A 17,563-nucleotide genomic window follows, 5' to 3' on the forward strand; every position below is an offset into this window, starting at 1 on the left:
TATTTTTCAAGGAGACTGGATTTGCCTTAAATGTATTGTGTCTGTGTAGCTTTTGTTTCTCTTGCATCTTTGACTTGGCTTCCCAACCCCACTCTCTGGTGCTCAAATCCCCAAACCCCACAATCTTGACATCTTAGGGTTTTTCTAGGAGATGATGCATTTCATACTTTGAACACAAACCCACAGTGGTTGGGAGGATGCCTGTCCTTACCAGAAGTGGGGGCGGGGGCAGAGGCAGATTTAGGGGGTGTATGACCAGTTCGGTTGCACTGGGGGGGGAAGTCTGGGGGCACTGCAGGGGGCAAATTTTGGGGTCACAAAAATCACTGCTGAAATTTGAGAATCCAAGGTCTGCCACTGCTGTGGAATCCACTTCCTCAAGACATAGTGGTGGTAGCTCTCAATTTAGGTGGATTTAAAAAAATAGGCAACTTTGCAGCTGACAACAACTTCCAACCACAATGGCTATGTCCCACCTTCACTGTTGGAGCTGCTAGAGAATCACAAGTGGGGAGCATAGCTTCCCATAGTACGTTTTTTAAAAATCTATTCGTTGCTTTTACATCACATTTTTCCTCTAAGGAGCTCAAGGTGTTGTACATACAATTTCTGCCCCTCATTTATTCCCACAACAACCCTCTGAGGTCATTTAGGCAGAGAGGCACAGGCCAGCCTCCAAGTGAGCTTTGTGGCTGAGCAGGGATTCGAACCCTCGTCTCCCATGTCCTAGCCTGGCACCCTTACCATTACACTACGCTGACCCCTTCTGTTATTACCACTTTGTCATTTTTCACACTGAAGTGTCTCAGAGCAACTTACAGGATAAAAATAGGAACCAAGAGAAAAATAAATAAAACCAAACATGAGAGCAGCAATAAAATAATAGGCTTCTGGCCACTCTGAGAACAGGATGCGAGGTGACAAGATGGGCCTTTTTGCCTGATCTGGTGTTCTTGTGTTCATGCATTTGGATAGCTCAATCAGTAGACCATGAGACCCTTAATCTCAGGGTCATGGGTTCGAGCCTTATGTTGGGCAAAAGATTCCTGTATTGCAGGGGTTGGACTAGATGACCCTTGTGACCCTCTTCCAACTCTACAATTCTATAATCTTCTTCTATTTCCTGCCTTACATCCACACTAATCAGCTCAGTGGGGATCACGTGAGAAAAGACCCAAAGGCTATTTTCCCTAAAAGATTGCTAACAAAAGACTGTTGCGGACAGTTGGATAGAAAGTGACCCAACCAATCGGGTCCGCCCACTTCCATCCCTGCCCCCTGTGAGCATCTGTTTCCAGATTCCCTGTACAGATGCAAGAGTATTGTGATGGCTGCATATGGTGTTTTAACTGGAGCTGCAACCATGCAATGCACGCACCTTCCCCAGAAGGCACTGCAGAAGAAGGTCCCTAGAAGATGTGATGCCCAGCACACGCATGAAGAACAGGGGTGTTCACATAGCCCATGTGGTATAGTAATTAAAGTGAAAGACCTGGGAGACCAGGGTTCGAATCTCCTCTAAGCCTCGAAGCTCACTGAGTGACCTTGGGCCAGCCACTGCCTCTCAACCTACCCTACCTCACAAGGTTGTTTTGGAGTTTAAATGAAGAGGAGAGAGAGCTGCATAGGCCACGCTGAGCTCCTTGGAGAAGAAATGTGAGATGCGAATGCTACAGATACATGGGTAGACAAACTAAGGCCCGGGGGCCGGATCCGGCCCAATCACCTTCCAAATCCAGCCCATGGACAGTCTGGGAATCAGTGTTTATTTCTCTGTTTCCTGAGATCCCACACAAATCTCAAGATTTGCAGGACAATATATGTACAAAACCCCCGAAACAAAGCCTGGAGTAGGTTAAAAGAAGAGAAAGCAAAATGCAATGGTTGGTCTTGTTTCCATGGGGCATCTTTCAGCCAGCTGCACACATGCCCTGCATCTGCAGGTGAACTGGAAAGTGGATAAACGCCATAATTACCTGCAATCTTCCTTATCAGCCCCATCCAGCATGCTACTATAGTCCAAAAGATCTGAAGGACAGCCAGGTTGGGGAAGCTTGCATTAAAGATCACTAAGAAATTGGACTGCCTCGTCACATTTCCCACACCCCACAGGATGGCTGATCTCAAATCATTCCCATCTCACAGTTCCCCCAATATGTCTCTGCTGTCTGGCTGCTTTGCTGGTCTTTGCAGCATCTGCTGAGAAAAAAAAACAATCTTGGGCTGTCTTCTAATCCCACCCCACTGATAGATACCCTGAAATCCAGAAAGCCCTACCCTACCCCCCCCACCGTTTCCTGCCTTGAGCCAAGGGTGTCCCCTCCAAGATCCCCTTGAGAGAGGTTGACCACTGCAGTTCTGTTCAACCAAGAAAATCCCCAGCTCTCTCCATCCGTCAACAAAGTCCCCATTTCTCTGGGACTGAGTCCAGACTTCAGGTTGTCCTCTCTGCTAGGCTGGTCAGCTTTTTCTGAGTCAGTTCATAGGCAAGGAAGAGTGCCCCATTGGATGGCAGGGCACGGATCACCGTGGGCATCAGCCCGCAGTAAAGAGGCATAAACCCTACAAGAAAAAGGAACATATAAAACCATCTTATACCATGCCACACTATTTGTCAATCTATCCCAATATTGTCTGCTTTGGAGGGTAGCTGATGTCATGGGGCTGGGACAGAGAGGGGTCTTTCTCAGTACTTATTATTATTAAATTGTTGTTGTTGTTATTACTTCTTATATGCCAAAATGGTTTCTAAGTAGTTTACAACTGGAAACATCAATACATAATTAAATACACATGAAGAAATCCATTAGGGATTTAAATCTCCTCAATTAAAATTTAAAAGAAAAACAAACAATTAAGAAACGTGTGATAAAAATCATTAAAAGCAATAAAACCAGAAATTCAAGTTCAGAAGAATGCTCGCCTAAACAATTCTGTCTTCGGGAACTGGCAGAATGCCAATGCTGATGTGGCCTCTTGTATTTCAGCAGGGAGGACTGGGATTGAACCTGAGGCCTTCTGCATTAAAAGCACCTGCTCTGATCATCCATACCCATAGAAAGAGGCAATAACAAGGCAGTCTTTTGATGCCTAGTGGGGAACCTCTGACACACAGTCCTAACTGGTCACCTGTAGGACACCCTGTTTATCCAGTGAGGCCATTTTGGCCAACCACATTCAGAGACATTGAATGCCAGTGATGCCAGAGACAGCATTTAGCCATCATGACTAATGCCCACTGACAGCACTAATGATTCCATCAGGCAGTGAGAGAAAAGAAGCAGGGCAATTCCATTGCCCCTGCTGAGAGACCAGTTGCATTTGTTCCTCCCTAAGAGTCCCTAAGAAGACATGGGTGGCGCTGTGGTCTAAACGATTGGAAGGTCAGTGGTTCGAATCCCCGTTGTTCAGTCCCTGCTCCTGCCAACCTAGCAGTTCGAAAGCACATCAAAGTGCAAAGTAATACGTACCGCTCCGGTGGGAAGGTAAATGGTGTTTGGTGCACTGCTCTGGTTTCACCAGAAGCGGCTTAGTCATGCTGGCCACATGACCCAGAAAAACTGTCTGCAGACAAACGTCGGCTCCCTCAGCCAGTAAAGTGAGATGAGCACCACAGCCCCAGAGTCATTCGCAACGGGACTTAACTCTCAGGGGCCCTTTACCTTTTTAAGAGTTCCCTAGCAGCAGCCATGCCATCAGCCTGCCTGAATTGTTTCCACTGAAGCTGGTTGCTTGACAAACTGTACCTTTAAGAACTGCTGCCCAGAGTTTGCTTTTTTTCTTCTTCCCTAAGCCCTCCTCCTCCCTCCTCTCCTTTTTCCTTGTGTGTTGTGCCTTTTCCATTGTAGCCCCGAGGGTAGGGAATGTCTGAGTACTCATATTTGTAAGCCCTCTGGGAACCTTGCCAGCTTAAGGACAAAGTTTTTTTGTTTTTTTAAAAAATAATTATTTAAATAAATAAATGTCTAGGAAGGACTTGCCTTCTGTACGTAGGATGTGTAAGAAGGAGAGCAGGAAACCATCTTGCCGCCCAGCCATGGACAACACCTGGATCCGTGATTTCACTGAATCAATGGGATAGACAGCCAGCCAGAAAGCAGCACCACCAATTCCGCCACTCACAGTCACAGGGAGAGCACCTGCAAAAAGTAGGTGTAGCTTAACGGTCACCGTTGTTGCTCAAGCAGATTATGGTCAAGTACATCTAGGCAAGACCCACTTCTGGAACATTTCAGAAAGCTTAAGCTGGGTTTACACAATAGCAGGCTCTCCAACAGAGCAGAGTGGTGGTAAATTCTGAAGTACAGACACTCCTATTAGCATTGCCTTCTAAGACTATATGGTAAAAATGATTTGGGGCTATTACATACCACTTTGCTTAGTGTCCATCCTGATAAAAGAGTACTTATGGACTCTATTTTGTGACATTTTTGGTTAACTATAATAAAGGGACTTTGCAATGATGGGAGTCGGGAGTATAACATGGTTGCAGGGTACCAGGTTGGAAAAGGCCATGAATTGCTGAAGCAGAGATGGGGAACTTGTGAATCTAGCTGGACTACAGCTAGCATCAACCTAACCATTGGCCATGCTGGCTGGAGCTGATGGGTGTTGGAGTCCAACAATTTCATGAGGGCTGCAGGTGCTCCCTAGCCCAGAGGATGATAACACTGGGCTAGATGGGCAATAACCTGAAGGCAGCTCTGTATTGGGAAGTTTTTAATGTTTGACATTTTATTATGTTTTTATATGTGCTGGAAGCCTAACAACAACAACAACAACAACAACAACAACAATAATGTTTCATGGGTCAGGCAAACTTCGTAGCCTCAGTAGTGGCCAAGTGATGACTAAGAAAAGGAACTTGGAACAGCAAGCTTCCTGCCTACCAACATTAGACAGGTACATCCACTATATTCATTTAAACACCTGCTGAAAACTTTTCTGTATTCAACAAATCTATCCAGACACGTGAATTAGTTACAGCCATTTCAGATGTTTCATTGATTTCATCCTTCATAAACGGTTTTATGCATATCTGTTTTTAATTGCTTTGCACATCCTAATCATGCTTTATATATAAAGTCAGACTGCACGCTTCTTGGATACTTTCTTTGAGCAAGCCGTTTATGCATTTTTGAAATAAGCAAACAAAAATGAATGGTGAGGAGGCTGGCATGGAAGCAGGCAGCTGCTGTCCTCTCTGGATCAGAGCCCTTCCACCACAATCACTGTGTCAGAGCTCCCCAGAAGGAAGGGGCTGGCATTTCCCAGAGGAATCATGGGCACATTCTAGGACATGCAAGATTCTGCTTGGGTCTGGCACCTGCTGGAGAGTCTGCACACTTCCAGAATCCCCTTCCTGCATTCCTGACAGGCAGGCAGGCAGAGCAGCTGGCACAGGCGTGAGAGCAAGAAAGCCAATTCTAATGGAATCCCTCTTCAGGGCACCTCTGAAGGGCAAATTGAGGCATGCCACCACACACAGAAGCATCCAAGAAAAATATCATTCTAAGCAAATATCTCTTTTCTCTGCCAGAGTATTTACATTGGGGCTTCTCAGGACCTCCCTTGCCCAAGAGCAAGTTCTGCTGACTACCCAAATAGGACTAAACTGAACCCTTGCTATTGACTGTTTGATCTCCCCCAAGAGGGGACCCCTCCTCCAGGTGTCCTTTGTATTGTCCGTTCAGGAAGATTCGAGTTCATAGTGGTATTTAGGCAGTTATCTGCCGTCTTGTTTTCCATATACTGTTTGCAGCTGCAAAAGATGTTGGAATGGATATACTGTTTCATTTCCAAATCAGTGCCTATTTTGTAACTTTCTACTGAAATCTTGTAAACTTTTTCTTGCCCTGCAGGGCAAAGGTTTCTGTCCAGAAAGCAATAATGCAGCAACATTGGGGTAGCATTGCAGAGCAACTAATAAAGCAGAATGATCTGTCGTTAGTTCACCACTAATGTGCTGTCATTGCATCAATAGCACATTGTAGAATACCCCTGCAAAAAGCACAACCCTGGAAAGGCTGCTGCCTCTGACATCTTTCAGCTCATTTATTTTTTCCCATTCTGGCTTACTGGGCAAAGCTGAGGACCCCTGTAGGGAAATCCCCCTGCTCCCAGGCTTTGCTTACCCAGCTCCTCCTTTGACTGTCCAGCCTGGAGGAAGAAGCTTCGGCTGATTTCATAACCCCCAAAGAAGAAGAAATAGCCAGGCACCTCCCGTAGCCATGTGCTGGTCAGACCCTGGAAGAAACCCAGGGGGCCTTCTGAATGGAAGATGGTTTTCACCACAGTCCAGGTGGAACTATAAGAGGGGAGAGAAGAAAGTCCCATGACACATGGAGAGCACAGAGAATCCATATTAGGGGTAGACTGAGGGCCTCGTTTCCCAATGGGCAGCCTTTCTGGGACTGCATGCCTGGGTAGCTGGGACAACAGATTTGACATTCATCTTTGTACAGGAGGCAACAGGCCAATATTGCAAAAGCCAGAGGCTTCCAGACACACTGTTTTTGGGAATTTGTGAGTGGAAGACTCCCCTGGGTGATGAGTTAGTGAGTGCCAGACACTGAACCCCTGGATTCAGCGAAAGTTAAACCAGAGCTTTCCAAACTTTTCCTGTTGGGAAATGCATTGTTTCACGACACAGTAAATCAGTTTTACTAGAAAACTGGAGGTTAAACTAACCCCTTTCCAGCCCCAGGAGGAGCGCGGGGAGCATTCTCACAACACACCTACACACTGCAGCCGACACGCTAATGTGTCATGACACACAGTTTGGCAAGCTCTGAGTTAAACTATAGGTCAGGCCAGCTTCTGTATGAGGTAATCGCCTGGGAGATGAGCCACTAAGAAAACAAAAGGAAGGTTATGAGCTATTAGGAAAGCCAAGGAGAGGGGGAAATGGAAGGAGCTCCTCCCTCAACTGTTAGTTAGAAAGCCAAAAGGCACGTGTTTTGGGTTGACTGTGATGCGAGCTAGAAGCTAGGGGAAAGCAGCAAGCAGAGGTTCAGAGACCTGTGGCTGATTTCTGTTTGAATCCAAGGCTGCAGCCAGTGTTTTTTGCCTGGGGGTACGCATTTCCGTGTGGTGCGCTGGCTCGCCAGATGCAGCTTGTCACGTTGGCCACGTGACCTGGAAGTGTCCTTGGACAGCGCTGGCCCCTTAAGTGAGATGGCCGCACAACCCTAGAGTCGGACACGACTGGCCTGTACGGGCAGGGGTACCTTTACCTTTACCTTTTTATGCATACCCCTAAACATTTTGTGAATCTTTGTACTTTTGTCCATTTACTGTATTTATTCTTCTCAATTTGAACTATAAAATGGTGATTTTCTTGAGTCAAAATGAGAGTACCCCTAAACATTTTTTAAGAAAAAAGGCCTGGCTGCAGCTATGGGAGACACAAGAACCTTTTGGGGTGCTAATGCTGTGAGCCCCTCCATCATAGGCTCAGGTTGCATATATGTGTGAATAAACCATATATCTTAAAGACACCCAGTCTTTGCTGTGCTTCAAAAGGAAATCCTGGGTGAGTGCTTGGAGCCCCTGGAATCTCACACCGCTGTGGAGACTGGGGTGGCATGCAACAGTGCATTTCTCCACTCAGGCAAGCAGGAGGCATTCTTGGAGTTCAAGAACACATTGCAGCCAGGCGAAAAATCTGGGAGGAAGACCAAGGAAGCCTCTCTCTCTTTCTCAATACATAATTAACATCAGGTATCCTTTCCCAATCTGGGACCTTCCAAGTGTTCCAGCCAACAATTCTAATGACAATTCCCATGAATTATTATTTTTTGGTGTGGGGGGAGGCATGATTGTTTATAGTGATACAATACTGCTTTGAATGTGTAGTGCAGAGGGGGCCTTAAATGGCTTCCCCTCTCAAAGGATTAAATTCACATGGGAGAGACGCCTTGGCACCCATTAGCCTGGATAACGAAATAGAGCCTCCATGTTGTGAGGCAGTCTACCTCCGAGTACCTGTGCCTCGACAGAGCTGTCTGCCCTGTGACCTTCATCTCATGGAGAGCTTGCATCCGGCACTTCACCAGCTCTGTGGGGCACAGAACCATGGAGGAGAAGACTGATGAGAAGGAGCCGGCAATCGCGCTGTGTAAATCACTGTAATAACCCGAGAGAAGAATCCTCAGAGGAAAGCAAAGACCAGAGGGTGGGTGGGGGGAATCCCACAGCTAGGGAGCAACCTTCCACCCTCCCATACACTATGTATTTGTTTGCCTTTTGCCAGCAGAAATGAGCTCGAACCTGGTGTCCTCCAGAAGTTTTGGGCTGCAACTCTGATTGGGAAGTCTGACCAGGCTGAGGAATTCTGAGCAAAAGGATCCTACCCTGAGCAGCCTCCCACCCAACCCTCCCTTTGCATTCTATCTTTCTATCTATATCTATCATCTATCTATCATCCATCTATCTATCATCTATCTATCTATCTATCCATCATCTATCTATCTATCTATCTATCTATCTATCTATCTATCTATCATCTATCTATCTATCTATCTATCTATCTATCTATCTATCCATCCATCCATCCATCCATCTATCTATATCTATCTATCTATCTATCTATCTATCTATCTATCTATCTATCTATATCTATCATCTATCTATCTATCTATCTATCTATCTATCTATCTATCTATCTATCTATCTATCATCTATCATCTATCTATCATCTATCTATCATCTATCTATCTATCTATCTATCTATCTATCTATCTATCTATCATCTATCTATCTATCTATCTATCTATCTATCTATCATCTATCTATCTATCTATCTATCTATCTATCTATCTATCTATCATCTATCTATCTATCTATCTATCATCTATATCTATCTATATCTATCTATCTATCTATCTATCTATCTATCTATCTATCTATCTATCATCTATCTATCTATATCTATCTATCTATCTATCTATCATCTATCTATCAATCATCTCTATCTATCTATCTATCTATCTATCTATCTATCTATCTATCATCTATCTATCTATCTATCATCTATCTATCGATCTATCTATCTATCTATCATCTATCTATCTATCTATCTATCTATCTATCTATCTATCATCTATCTATCTATCTATCTATCATCTATCTATCTATCTATCTATCTATCTATCTATCATCTATATCTATCTATATCTATCTATCTATCTATCTATCTATCTATCATCTATCTATCTATCTATCTATCTATCTATCTATCATCTATCTATCTATCATCTATCTATCAATCATCTATATCTATCTATCTATCTATCTATCTATCTATCTATCTATCTATCTATCTATCTATCATCTATCTATCTATCTATCTATCATCTATCTATCATCTATCTATCATCTATCTATCTATCTATCTATCGATCTATCTATCTATCTATCATCTATCTATCTATCTATCTATCTATCATCTATCTATCTATCTATCTATCTATCATCTATCTATCTATCTATCTATCTATCTATCTATCCATCCATCCATCCATCTATCTATCTATCTATCTATCTATCATCTATCTATCTATCTATCTATCTATCTATCTATCTATCATCTATCTATCTATCATCTATCTATCAATCATCTATATCTATCTATCTATCTATCTATCTATCTATCTATCTATCATCTATCTATCTATCTATCTATCTATCATCTATCTATCATCTATCTATCATCTATCTATCTATCTATCTATCGATCTATCTATCTATCTATCATCTATCTATCTATCTATCTATCTATCTATCTATCTATCATCTATCTATCTATCTATCTATCTATCTATCTATCATCTATCTATCTATCTATCTATCTATCTATCCATCCATCCATCTATCTATCTATCTATCTATCTATCTATCTATCTATCTATCTATCATCTATCATCATCTATCTATCTATCATCTATCATCTATCATATATTTATTGAAATCCCTCTTTACACCTACAGTATGTTGCAAGCTACTGTGAGACCTATGCTATGTCAAATATTTAAAAGACAAACTAAAGCTGCAGAATTTAAAACCTCAAGGATTTAAAACATAAAAGATAAAGCAAAACATCTGAGAGGCATTCAGGGCACAAGACCTCCTGAAATCAAACAGTTCTGACCAGGTGCCTGAAACTCAGAAGGGACTGTTCCTATCTCCAGAGGGGATTTCCATAGAGTTGGGGCCCACAGTCCTGAAGCTATGACTCACCCTGGGCGTCCAGTGTGGTGGCTGGTGTCCATTGGGTCTCATAGGGCAGACAATGGGGAGCCAGAGCCAACTAATTCCAGCTTTGCCCCCATCCACCCCCCCCCCCGCCTTCTAACAAGGCCAAAACTGAGACTGAGGAGGAGGAAGATGGCAGGCGAGCCCCCCACCCCACCCTGTGCTTGGCTGCAAGCAATAATGCACCACTGTCTCAGAGCCTCTGGCAGAAGAGAGGGGAAGAGAAAAAGACTGTACCTGAGCTCCTGGACATTGCCCAACCCAAAGAGCTGCCTCACGAGCTGCTGGCAGAACCCATAGCAAGCAAAAAGTACAGCGTTCTCCGCAACGTTGGCCAGCAAGGCTGGAGTGGTGCCTTGGTAGAGCCCGTGCATGCCCTCCTGCTGGTAGGTCTTGACTGAGCAGTCAAAGAAGCCCTGGTACATTGTTGGGAAGGTCTGCATCTTCACCTTGATGGTGTCAAAAGGCTGCCCGGTCACCACGCATGCCACACCACCTGCAAAGAGCCACCCCACCCCAGGCAAGGTCACTCACTTGCTCCTAAAATACAGGGCAGATCAAACCAACTGTACTGCAGTGTCTGCTTTGCCAAAACGTACCCATGAAACACGTCAAGGGATGAGCATTAAAGGAGCACACTCTCCCTGTTCTATAAGGCCTGCTTCTGTTCTAAGCTGCTATGATGGAAATGGGACATATTAGGGGGCCTCTCCCATATAAAGTTGTCAGAGCATTCAGATCCAACATCTCAAGTCCCATGTCCCCATAGCCTTTGTTGGCATCTCTTCAGTGCCAGGACGACCTATATATTTTCCCTAACTAAGATTATGCTGCTTTTCTACTTCCTAGCGTGCTGCTAAACTTCCTGTGGCTAGTTTGGGGTTTGTTTTGGTCTGTTTTTATGGTATAATGTATTTATATTTGTGTGTTACATGCATTGTAAGTTGCACGGAGACCTCCAAGTAACAAGCAACTGACAATAAAATAACAGCAATGAAGCTAAAGCTGCAGCAGTCTTGCTTCCATTTTTCCTCCTGCCTTTCCTTGCTGTCTGCCTTGTGTTTATTGGCTGGCCAGCCATGAGAAGTGGAGTCTTTTATGTGATGGCACCCAGACTGTGGAATGCCTTCTCGAGGCACCTTTGCCTTCTCCATTGCTGCTTGCTTTACCCATAGCACTTAATGCCCATTTATTTCCTCTGGCTATTTCTCTGCTGACTTGGAACGTTATCTGTCAAAAGCTTGGCGTTTCTAATTCGTCTCTGCTTGTCTTCACCTGTATTTATTTATAAAACCTACAAACAGCTTTTCACCACCAAAGTGGTCCCAAAGACAGATTCAGAAAGTGTGACAAGGAAAACAAAATTACAGTTTGAACATTAAAACCAACAGAAGTACATGCTGTACCGTACAAAATATAAGACTTCAGAGCAGACCTGACCAAGACCTTTATTTTCTTGGATACATTTTGTGATGTTTTGTGATGTTTTAGGGATATCTTGCACAGAGAAGTAGAAGAACAGAGATTATCCTGAGATCATGAGACCAGTCTCCCTACACCACCTGGGAGGGATGTTCAGAGGGTGGTGGTGATAGCAGGCTTTGTATGCAGTAGATCCCAATTTATATATACTCTCTCCAGGGAAGCCTGCCTGGCACCAGCCTTGTCTGCATTTTTGCCTCAGAAATACCTTTTTTTGTTTTCTTGGATGTTTGGGCAGCATGGATAATGGGATATTGTATTGTTAAACCTGTTTTAATGTTTACGTGATTCTGAAACTGTATTTCTGAGCTGAGGAAAGTGGACGTGCAGAAATCTCTTCACTCAGTCTTAGCCAGAAAACAGATTTGACAGCAAGACGCTGTAGGGTAGCAGCAGGTACCTGCCAGCAAGCCCAGTTGTCATAAGTTGGCTTTTGCCAGATGTTTTGGACTACAACTCCCATCAGACCATTCGCAATCCAAAGCATTTGGAGGGCACCAGGTTGACAAAAGCTATCTTACGCTGTTGCTAGTTCTACACATCTCTTTCCCTTCAGAGCAGACAACTAGAAGCCAGACTCGGCACAGGGCCTGCCAGATGTAGACCTATTTAACACTATAATAAAAGACCACGCAGATCTCCATATACTTGCATGCACACACCCCTCACATCCAAGATCCACCAAAGGGCTTCATTTCCCATGGCTCTTCTGTGAATCTTGCTTGCTTTCCTGAACAGGCATTGCCTCCAGTGCTTGCTCAGTTTTAAGGGAGGGGTGGGAAACACTTTCCAGTTAAGGACCGCCATTACCTTTTGGACAAGGCCACATTCAAGTGTTGGGCGGGGCCAGAGGCAAAAGTGGGTGGACTAACCAAGGCAAGCTTCGCCTTTGTACAGTAGGCTTATTTCTGCACACCCACCCACCCACCTCTCTATCTTCCACCCAGGCAAGCAAAAGGCACGGTCAATGACACATTCCAACCAGAGAGAAGCACTTAAGGCAGGGGCAAAGCAGGGCTGGTTAGGGGAATGGCTGGGGGTGGGGATTGTGGTATGGGGAAAGTCCCATGGGTCAGTCAGAGAGGCTTGGAGCTGCCCCTCCTAGGTTAAGAGTTCCATTCTTCCCTACACCTGCCATTGATCCTTGGTCTCCCCTCTAAAGGGAGGCTTCTTGACCCATCCTCCCAGCAGCTCTCCATCCTTCAGGCTCACCTGCTGCCCCTGCAGTGAGGTCGATAAGCATCTGCACCAGCGGGTGGACTCGGGCTTGTTCAGTAGGCATCTCAGCACACAAACGTACAGGTGCAGGTGTCCCAAAGAAGACTGCAAGACTGGAGGGGGAAAATAAGAACATCAGTGGTGTTGTGGTTAAGTTTTGAAGCAACTCATCATGACGGCCCCTGTAGCCACGCAGTCAAGGAAAGTCCAGAAATTAGGCAGCTGTGCTGATCCATTATTATTATATAGACAAGCGCAGAAGCATTGTTACATAGCATAACACCCAGTTTATTAGGACCAGCATGCCTGCAATCCAACAGTTTCCTGGGAGCACTATTGAACTTAGAGCTGCTTCCTTCCCATTGAAAGGGTGGGCTTGCAAAACACACAGAGCTTAAACGAAAGATCTTCAGCTAGCTAAAAGGCAACCTTATGGGTTGTATCCAATGGTAAAGGTAAAGGTAAAGGTACCCCTGCCCATACGGGCCAGTCTTGACAGACTCTGGGGTTGTGCGCCCATCTCACTCAAGAGGCCAGGGGCCAGCGCTGTCCGCAGACACTTCCGGGTCACGTGGCCAGCGTGACAAAGCTGCATCTGGCGAGCCAGAGCCGCACACGGAAACGCCGTTTACCTTCCCGCTGGTAAGCGGTCCCTATTTATCTACTTGCACCCGGGGGTGCTTTCGAACTGCTAGGTTGGCAGGCGCTGGGACCGAGCAGCGGGAGCGCACCCCGCCGCAGGGATTCGAACCGCCGACCTTCCGATCGGCAAGTCCGAGGCGCTGAGGCTTTAACCCACAGCGCCACCTGCGTCCCATTGTATCCAATGGTAGTCACATTCAAAGCAGGCCAAATAAAATTAATGAACCTAGTTCCACTTGTTTCAGTTAGGTCTGCTCTAGGTATGACAGTGGGACTTAGAAAAGCACCTAAACATGAAAATGTTACTATTCAAACTGTTGCCATGAAGTGAGAACCTCACTGAACAAAAGAAATACCTCAACTGTGCTTATTTTTCACAGGCTTCTGACTACTTCCAAGCTAATCTGTTGCAAACACACTTGAAAGCTTATTGCGCCATTTAATTGCTAGAAAAAGGAGGATCTGCTGTTCCAGATGACCTCAGTGCCTGGCATTAATTATCCTGGCAGTCTAGGAGATTACAGCATTACCTCAGCTTGGGGGGAAAGTTCCCAGATCTGCACTCCTACACCACTGAAGAGCGTCATCTAAGTAGGCTCCATCCTGCCCCCCAACCGAAGGTTATGTAAATATCTGAGTAACAGACCTGTAAGGGGAGATGGTGAAGCAGGATGAGGTGTCCCAGGCAGCTACCTGAGGTAGGCAGATGAGGTGCAAAAAGTTAAAGGGAGCCAAACAAGGAATGTGAGTTGGGTGGGGGTGGCATTTCCATTCAGTCTTGTGCCTTCTTACCCACCCCAGCCTTAGCCAGCTAGTCAGCCAGACAGCCAAATACTCTTCATGGGGGAAAGGCTGCTAAATTTTCTCCCAGCAGGGCTCCTGGGCATTTATTAGCTCTATGCAGCAAGTGGATCATTCCCCATCTATATATACTAGACAAGAAGCATTCACTGTTGAATTTCTATCTGTTGCACAGTTGCGTGAGGCAGATTCCTTGACACAAATACACACATACTACATTTCCAGAGGTTCTTTAAAGTTGCTAAAATTTGCTTTGTACAGGTCTTCATCCAGTGCCGGTACCCACTATAAAGTTGTTACTGCAAGTGCCACACTTTTAACATAAAAAGGACGAATGGGCCCTGTAACAGAGCATAGTAACACGGGGCCATTGCATTAGCTGGCTTTGCAGTGGGCTGATAAAAGGACTCAAATGACCAGACAGCAACTGGAAAAATCCTGTCAGATCAGAAAACTGACGAAGGCTGTTACAAGGTCTCTGGGACAGCTAGAAAACCAGGCTGCTCTCTTGTAGGTTAATTGCTCTCTCATCTTTTTGCCTTAGGGCTGGAAATGCCAACCTGAGTAGTAGGGCGCAGCTGCAGAGCTGCACCAACAGAATCTAACTACAGAAAGGTGGCATGAAATTATGGTGAAGATTGCTACAGTCAGCTCTTTGGTATTTAGAATACCAAGTCAGAGTAGAGTATCGAGAGACTTTGGGTCATATTACAAGCCTGTAGAAATCTGCAGGGCTGCTACAGAACACTGAAACCAACAGGATACAGACAGGTACTGCGGGACACTAGGCTGCTCTCCCAAACGTTACCAAAAGCTCAAGCTTATTGAGGCCATCTCAGGATACAGCTTTGGGGAGAATGGTTATCACCACGTAGGTGGACTCTGCTGCCTGACAAGCTCACGTTTCTTGGGTGAAATTCCAGGTGCTGATTACAACTGCCCAAGGCTGGGTGCCAAGTTACCTTACCTACCCTTTGCTTCCACTCTTTAACTTACCGGTACTTCTATGCATTTGCAGAAAGCATGGAACATAGATGCGCTGCAGCTGTCACCAGCCAGCCTCAGTACTGTAGTACGATTGCCCACGAGCAGCTATCTCTAATAGGGACCTACAGATGTTTTAGATTCTAGCTCCCATCAGCTGCCGCCAGCAAAGCCATTGGTGAGAGATTAATAGGGGTTGGAAACATCTGAAGAGCACCAGGCTGCGGGGGGGGGGGGGGCTGCCCCTGCGAGGCTATTTGAGTTTAGCCTTTCAGAATCCCACAAATCAGGGGTCCTGAATGTCTACAAGCATTTCAACAGGAACAACGTATGGCCTTAGAACTTCTTGTTTATGCTAGGGAAGCAAAGGAAGAAGCAGATTCCCAATGTACATAGGTAATGGGCCAGAAAGAAGATATACAGCTGTGGTTACGCTTCGGCAGAACCCATGGTATAGATTGCTGCTGTGCTCACTGCTATACATGCCATTATCATCATCCTTTCCCACCAACAGCAGCTTGGAAGGTGGGGCTATTCAAAATTCCTCCTTTTTGCCACATGACCTTAGCAGACAGCAGAATTTTAAAGCTACTTATCGACACTTGCCATTTCCCAATAACTGCATGGCAACAGATGACCAGATCATGTGAAAGCTGGAAAGAGAAAATCACAGCCAGAACCTACAGCACACTTTCCAAACTGTGTTGGGACACATATTGGCTGCAGTGTCTAGGTATGTCACGCGAACACTCCCCACGCTCCTCCCGGCCTTGGAAAGGGGTTAGTTTAACCTCCCGTTTGCTAGTAAAACTGTGTTGCAAAATGATGCCTGTCTAAAAAGGATGTCACCAACATGAAAAATTTGGAAAGCCCTGGCCTAAGGGATCCGTTTTGCCAAGGGCTATCTACTCCAGCTAACAGCAGCTTGCCAAAGAAACTGGGAAGAGGTTTGGCCCAGTTCTTACAACAGATCCTTTTCACTGCAGATGCCAGGATTATCCTTTGCATGCAGAACCTAAGATCTAGTATCCATCTCTCTTGACTGTTTAACCACTTGCTGTGTAATACCAGCAACTCCCATGTTTCTGCAGCTCCGCACAAAATGCCCCATAGCTTGCATATCTAGGAAACTGCTTATATTTTCGCCACCCAAAGCAGAATCACAGCCTCCCCCCTCCTCCTGGTGTCCCACCAGTGCATGGGGCAGTTCAATTAGTAGAGAATCCTACATACCTGAATGGTTTCTGCTGCCAGCAGCTCTGCTGTAGTAGAATCTTGCAAACAGCACCACCCACCAGGCTTGCAAGCTTGATGAACTTTGAGCAGAAACGAATGTCCCCTTCACCTCCAGCACACCCTGTTTATATAGGGCCCAGGTTCCTACGGTAAGTCTGGCTCTTATCTTGAATCATTAAGCTGGTTCAGACAACAGTTGCTACACACTGCATTTTTTCCATCTCCAGGCATAAGGCAAGAGCAGAGTTGTGGATGTTGACTGCCTTACTCTTGCTTCTAATAGCTGTTTGTGCACCCAAAACATTACAGAACCAGTGAGTCCACATTGTGCATACTACAGTAATAATCCCAAACTGAAGACTAGGAGAACACAGCAACTGTGTGAAATTATAAAACACTCTTGCTTCTGCCTGCAACCTATCCACTTTCCTTTCACTTTCCAAATCAAGTGAAGGTGCAACACTTTTCATTCTCTCACCTTCCCTTCAAAACAATTTTTCCAGCTCTGAAAGGAGCAACTTGAAAGTTGAGTGGGCCACTTTGCCCACAAACTTCCTCCCCTGTAGCAATATGTGCATTAACAATCCAGAGTAAGAGATATGGGGCAGATGCCAACAGGACCCTCCTCCCCTAGTAAATCTCCTTTTTTGGTGTCTTTCTGTGTGTGTGTGTTTGTGTTCTTGTTACCACCTTGTCAGGATTTGTTTTTCGGTCACATACTATGGAACCAAGCTACTTTGTGGGCTATACACAAGACATATCAGCTTCACTGCTAGAGGAAGAGAACATTGGGGGGTAGAGTGGTGGTATCTTCAAACACAGAGTGTCTCAGGACTTCTCAGAAAAAGTAGAGATCTGGCTGCCACTTCTAAGAGATGCAGAAGGTTCTCCCTCTAGTGACCAAAACCCAGAAATACACAAGCCCAAGAAACAGAAGAGATGCCAC

General features: G+C 45.2%; 1 protein-coding gene across 3 annotated transcripts; it reads right to left on the minus strand.

Moving 5' to 3' along the window:
• Positions 1-1,759: 1,759 nt before the first annotated feature.
• LOC310836388 (mitochondrial ornithine transporter 1-like) lies at positions 1,760-17,146 on the minus strand. 3 transcript variants are annotated; one of them, XM_083721504.1, is made up of 8 exons: positions 16,620-16,759; positions 14,243-14,290; positions 12,949-13,067; positions 10,492-10,750; positions 7,987-8,127; positions 6,135-6,307; positions 3,981-4,139; positions 1,760-2,562 (listed from the first exon to the last, which is right to left on the minus strand). In XM_083721504.1, the coding sequence occupies exons 3-8, from the start codon at positions 13,016-13,018 to the stop codon at positions 2,435-2,437; spliced, it is 930 nt and encodes a 309-aa protein (XP_083577630.1). In that variant the 5' UTR covers positions 13,019-13,067; positions 14,243-14,290; positions 16,620-16,759; the 3' UTR covers positions 1,760-2,434. The 3 variants fall into 3 exon arrangements, with proteins under 3 accessions (XP_083577630.1, XP_083577628.1, XP_083577629.1); XM_083721502.1 differs by lacking the exon at positions 14,243-14,290 and having other exon boundaries at positions 12,949-13,059; positions 16,611-17,146; XM_083721503.1 differs by lacking the exons at positions 7,987-8,127; positions 14,243-14,290 and having other exon boundaries at positions 12,949-13,059; positions 16,611-17,144.
• Between the last annotated feature and the right edge of the window lie 417 nt (positions 17,147-17,563).

Source organism: Podarcis gaigeae (assembly GCF_964106915.1).
Source record: "Podarcis gaigeae genome assembly, chromosome: Z".
Taxonomy (NCBI): domain Eukaryota; kingdom Metazoa; phylum Chordata; class Lepidosauria; order Squamata; family Lacertidae; genus Podarcis; species Podarcis gaigeae.

What these genes read in the sequence shown, in the direction of transcription:
- LOC310836388 (XM_083721502.1), bottom strand. Translation starts at nt 13,018, where the DNA reads ATGCCTACTGAACAAGCCCGAGTCCACCCGCTGGTGCAGATGCTTATC. An exon ending in ACAGTCAAAGGAGGAGCTGG is followed by an intron (nt 4,140 to 6,134) that starts GTAAGCAAAGCC and finishes TACTTTTTGCAG; the next exon opens with GTGCTCTCCCTGTGACTGTG. An exon ending in ACACATCCTACGTACAGAAG is followed by an intron (nt 2,563 to 3,980) that starts GCAAGTCCTTCC and finishes TTTTTCTTGTAG; the next exon opens with GGTTTATGCCTCTTTACTGC.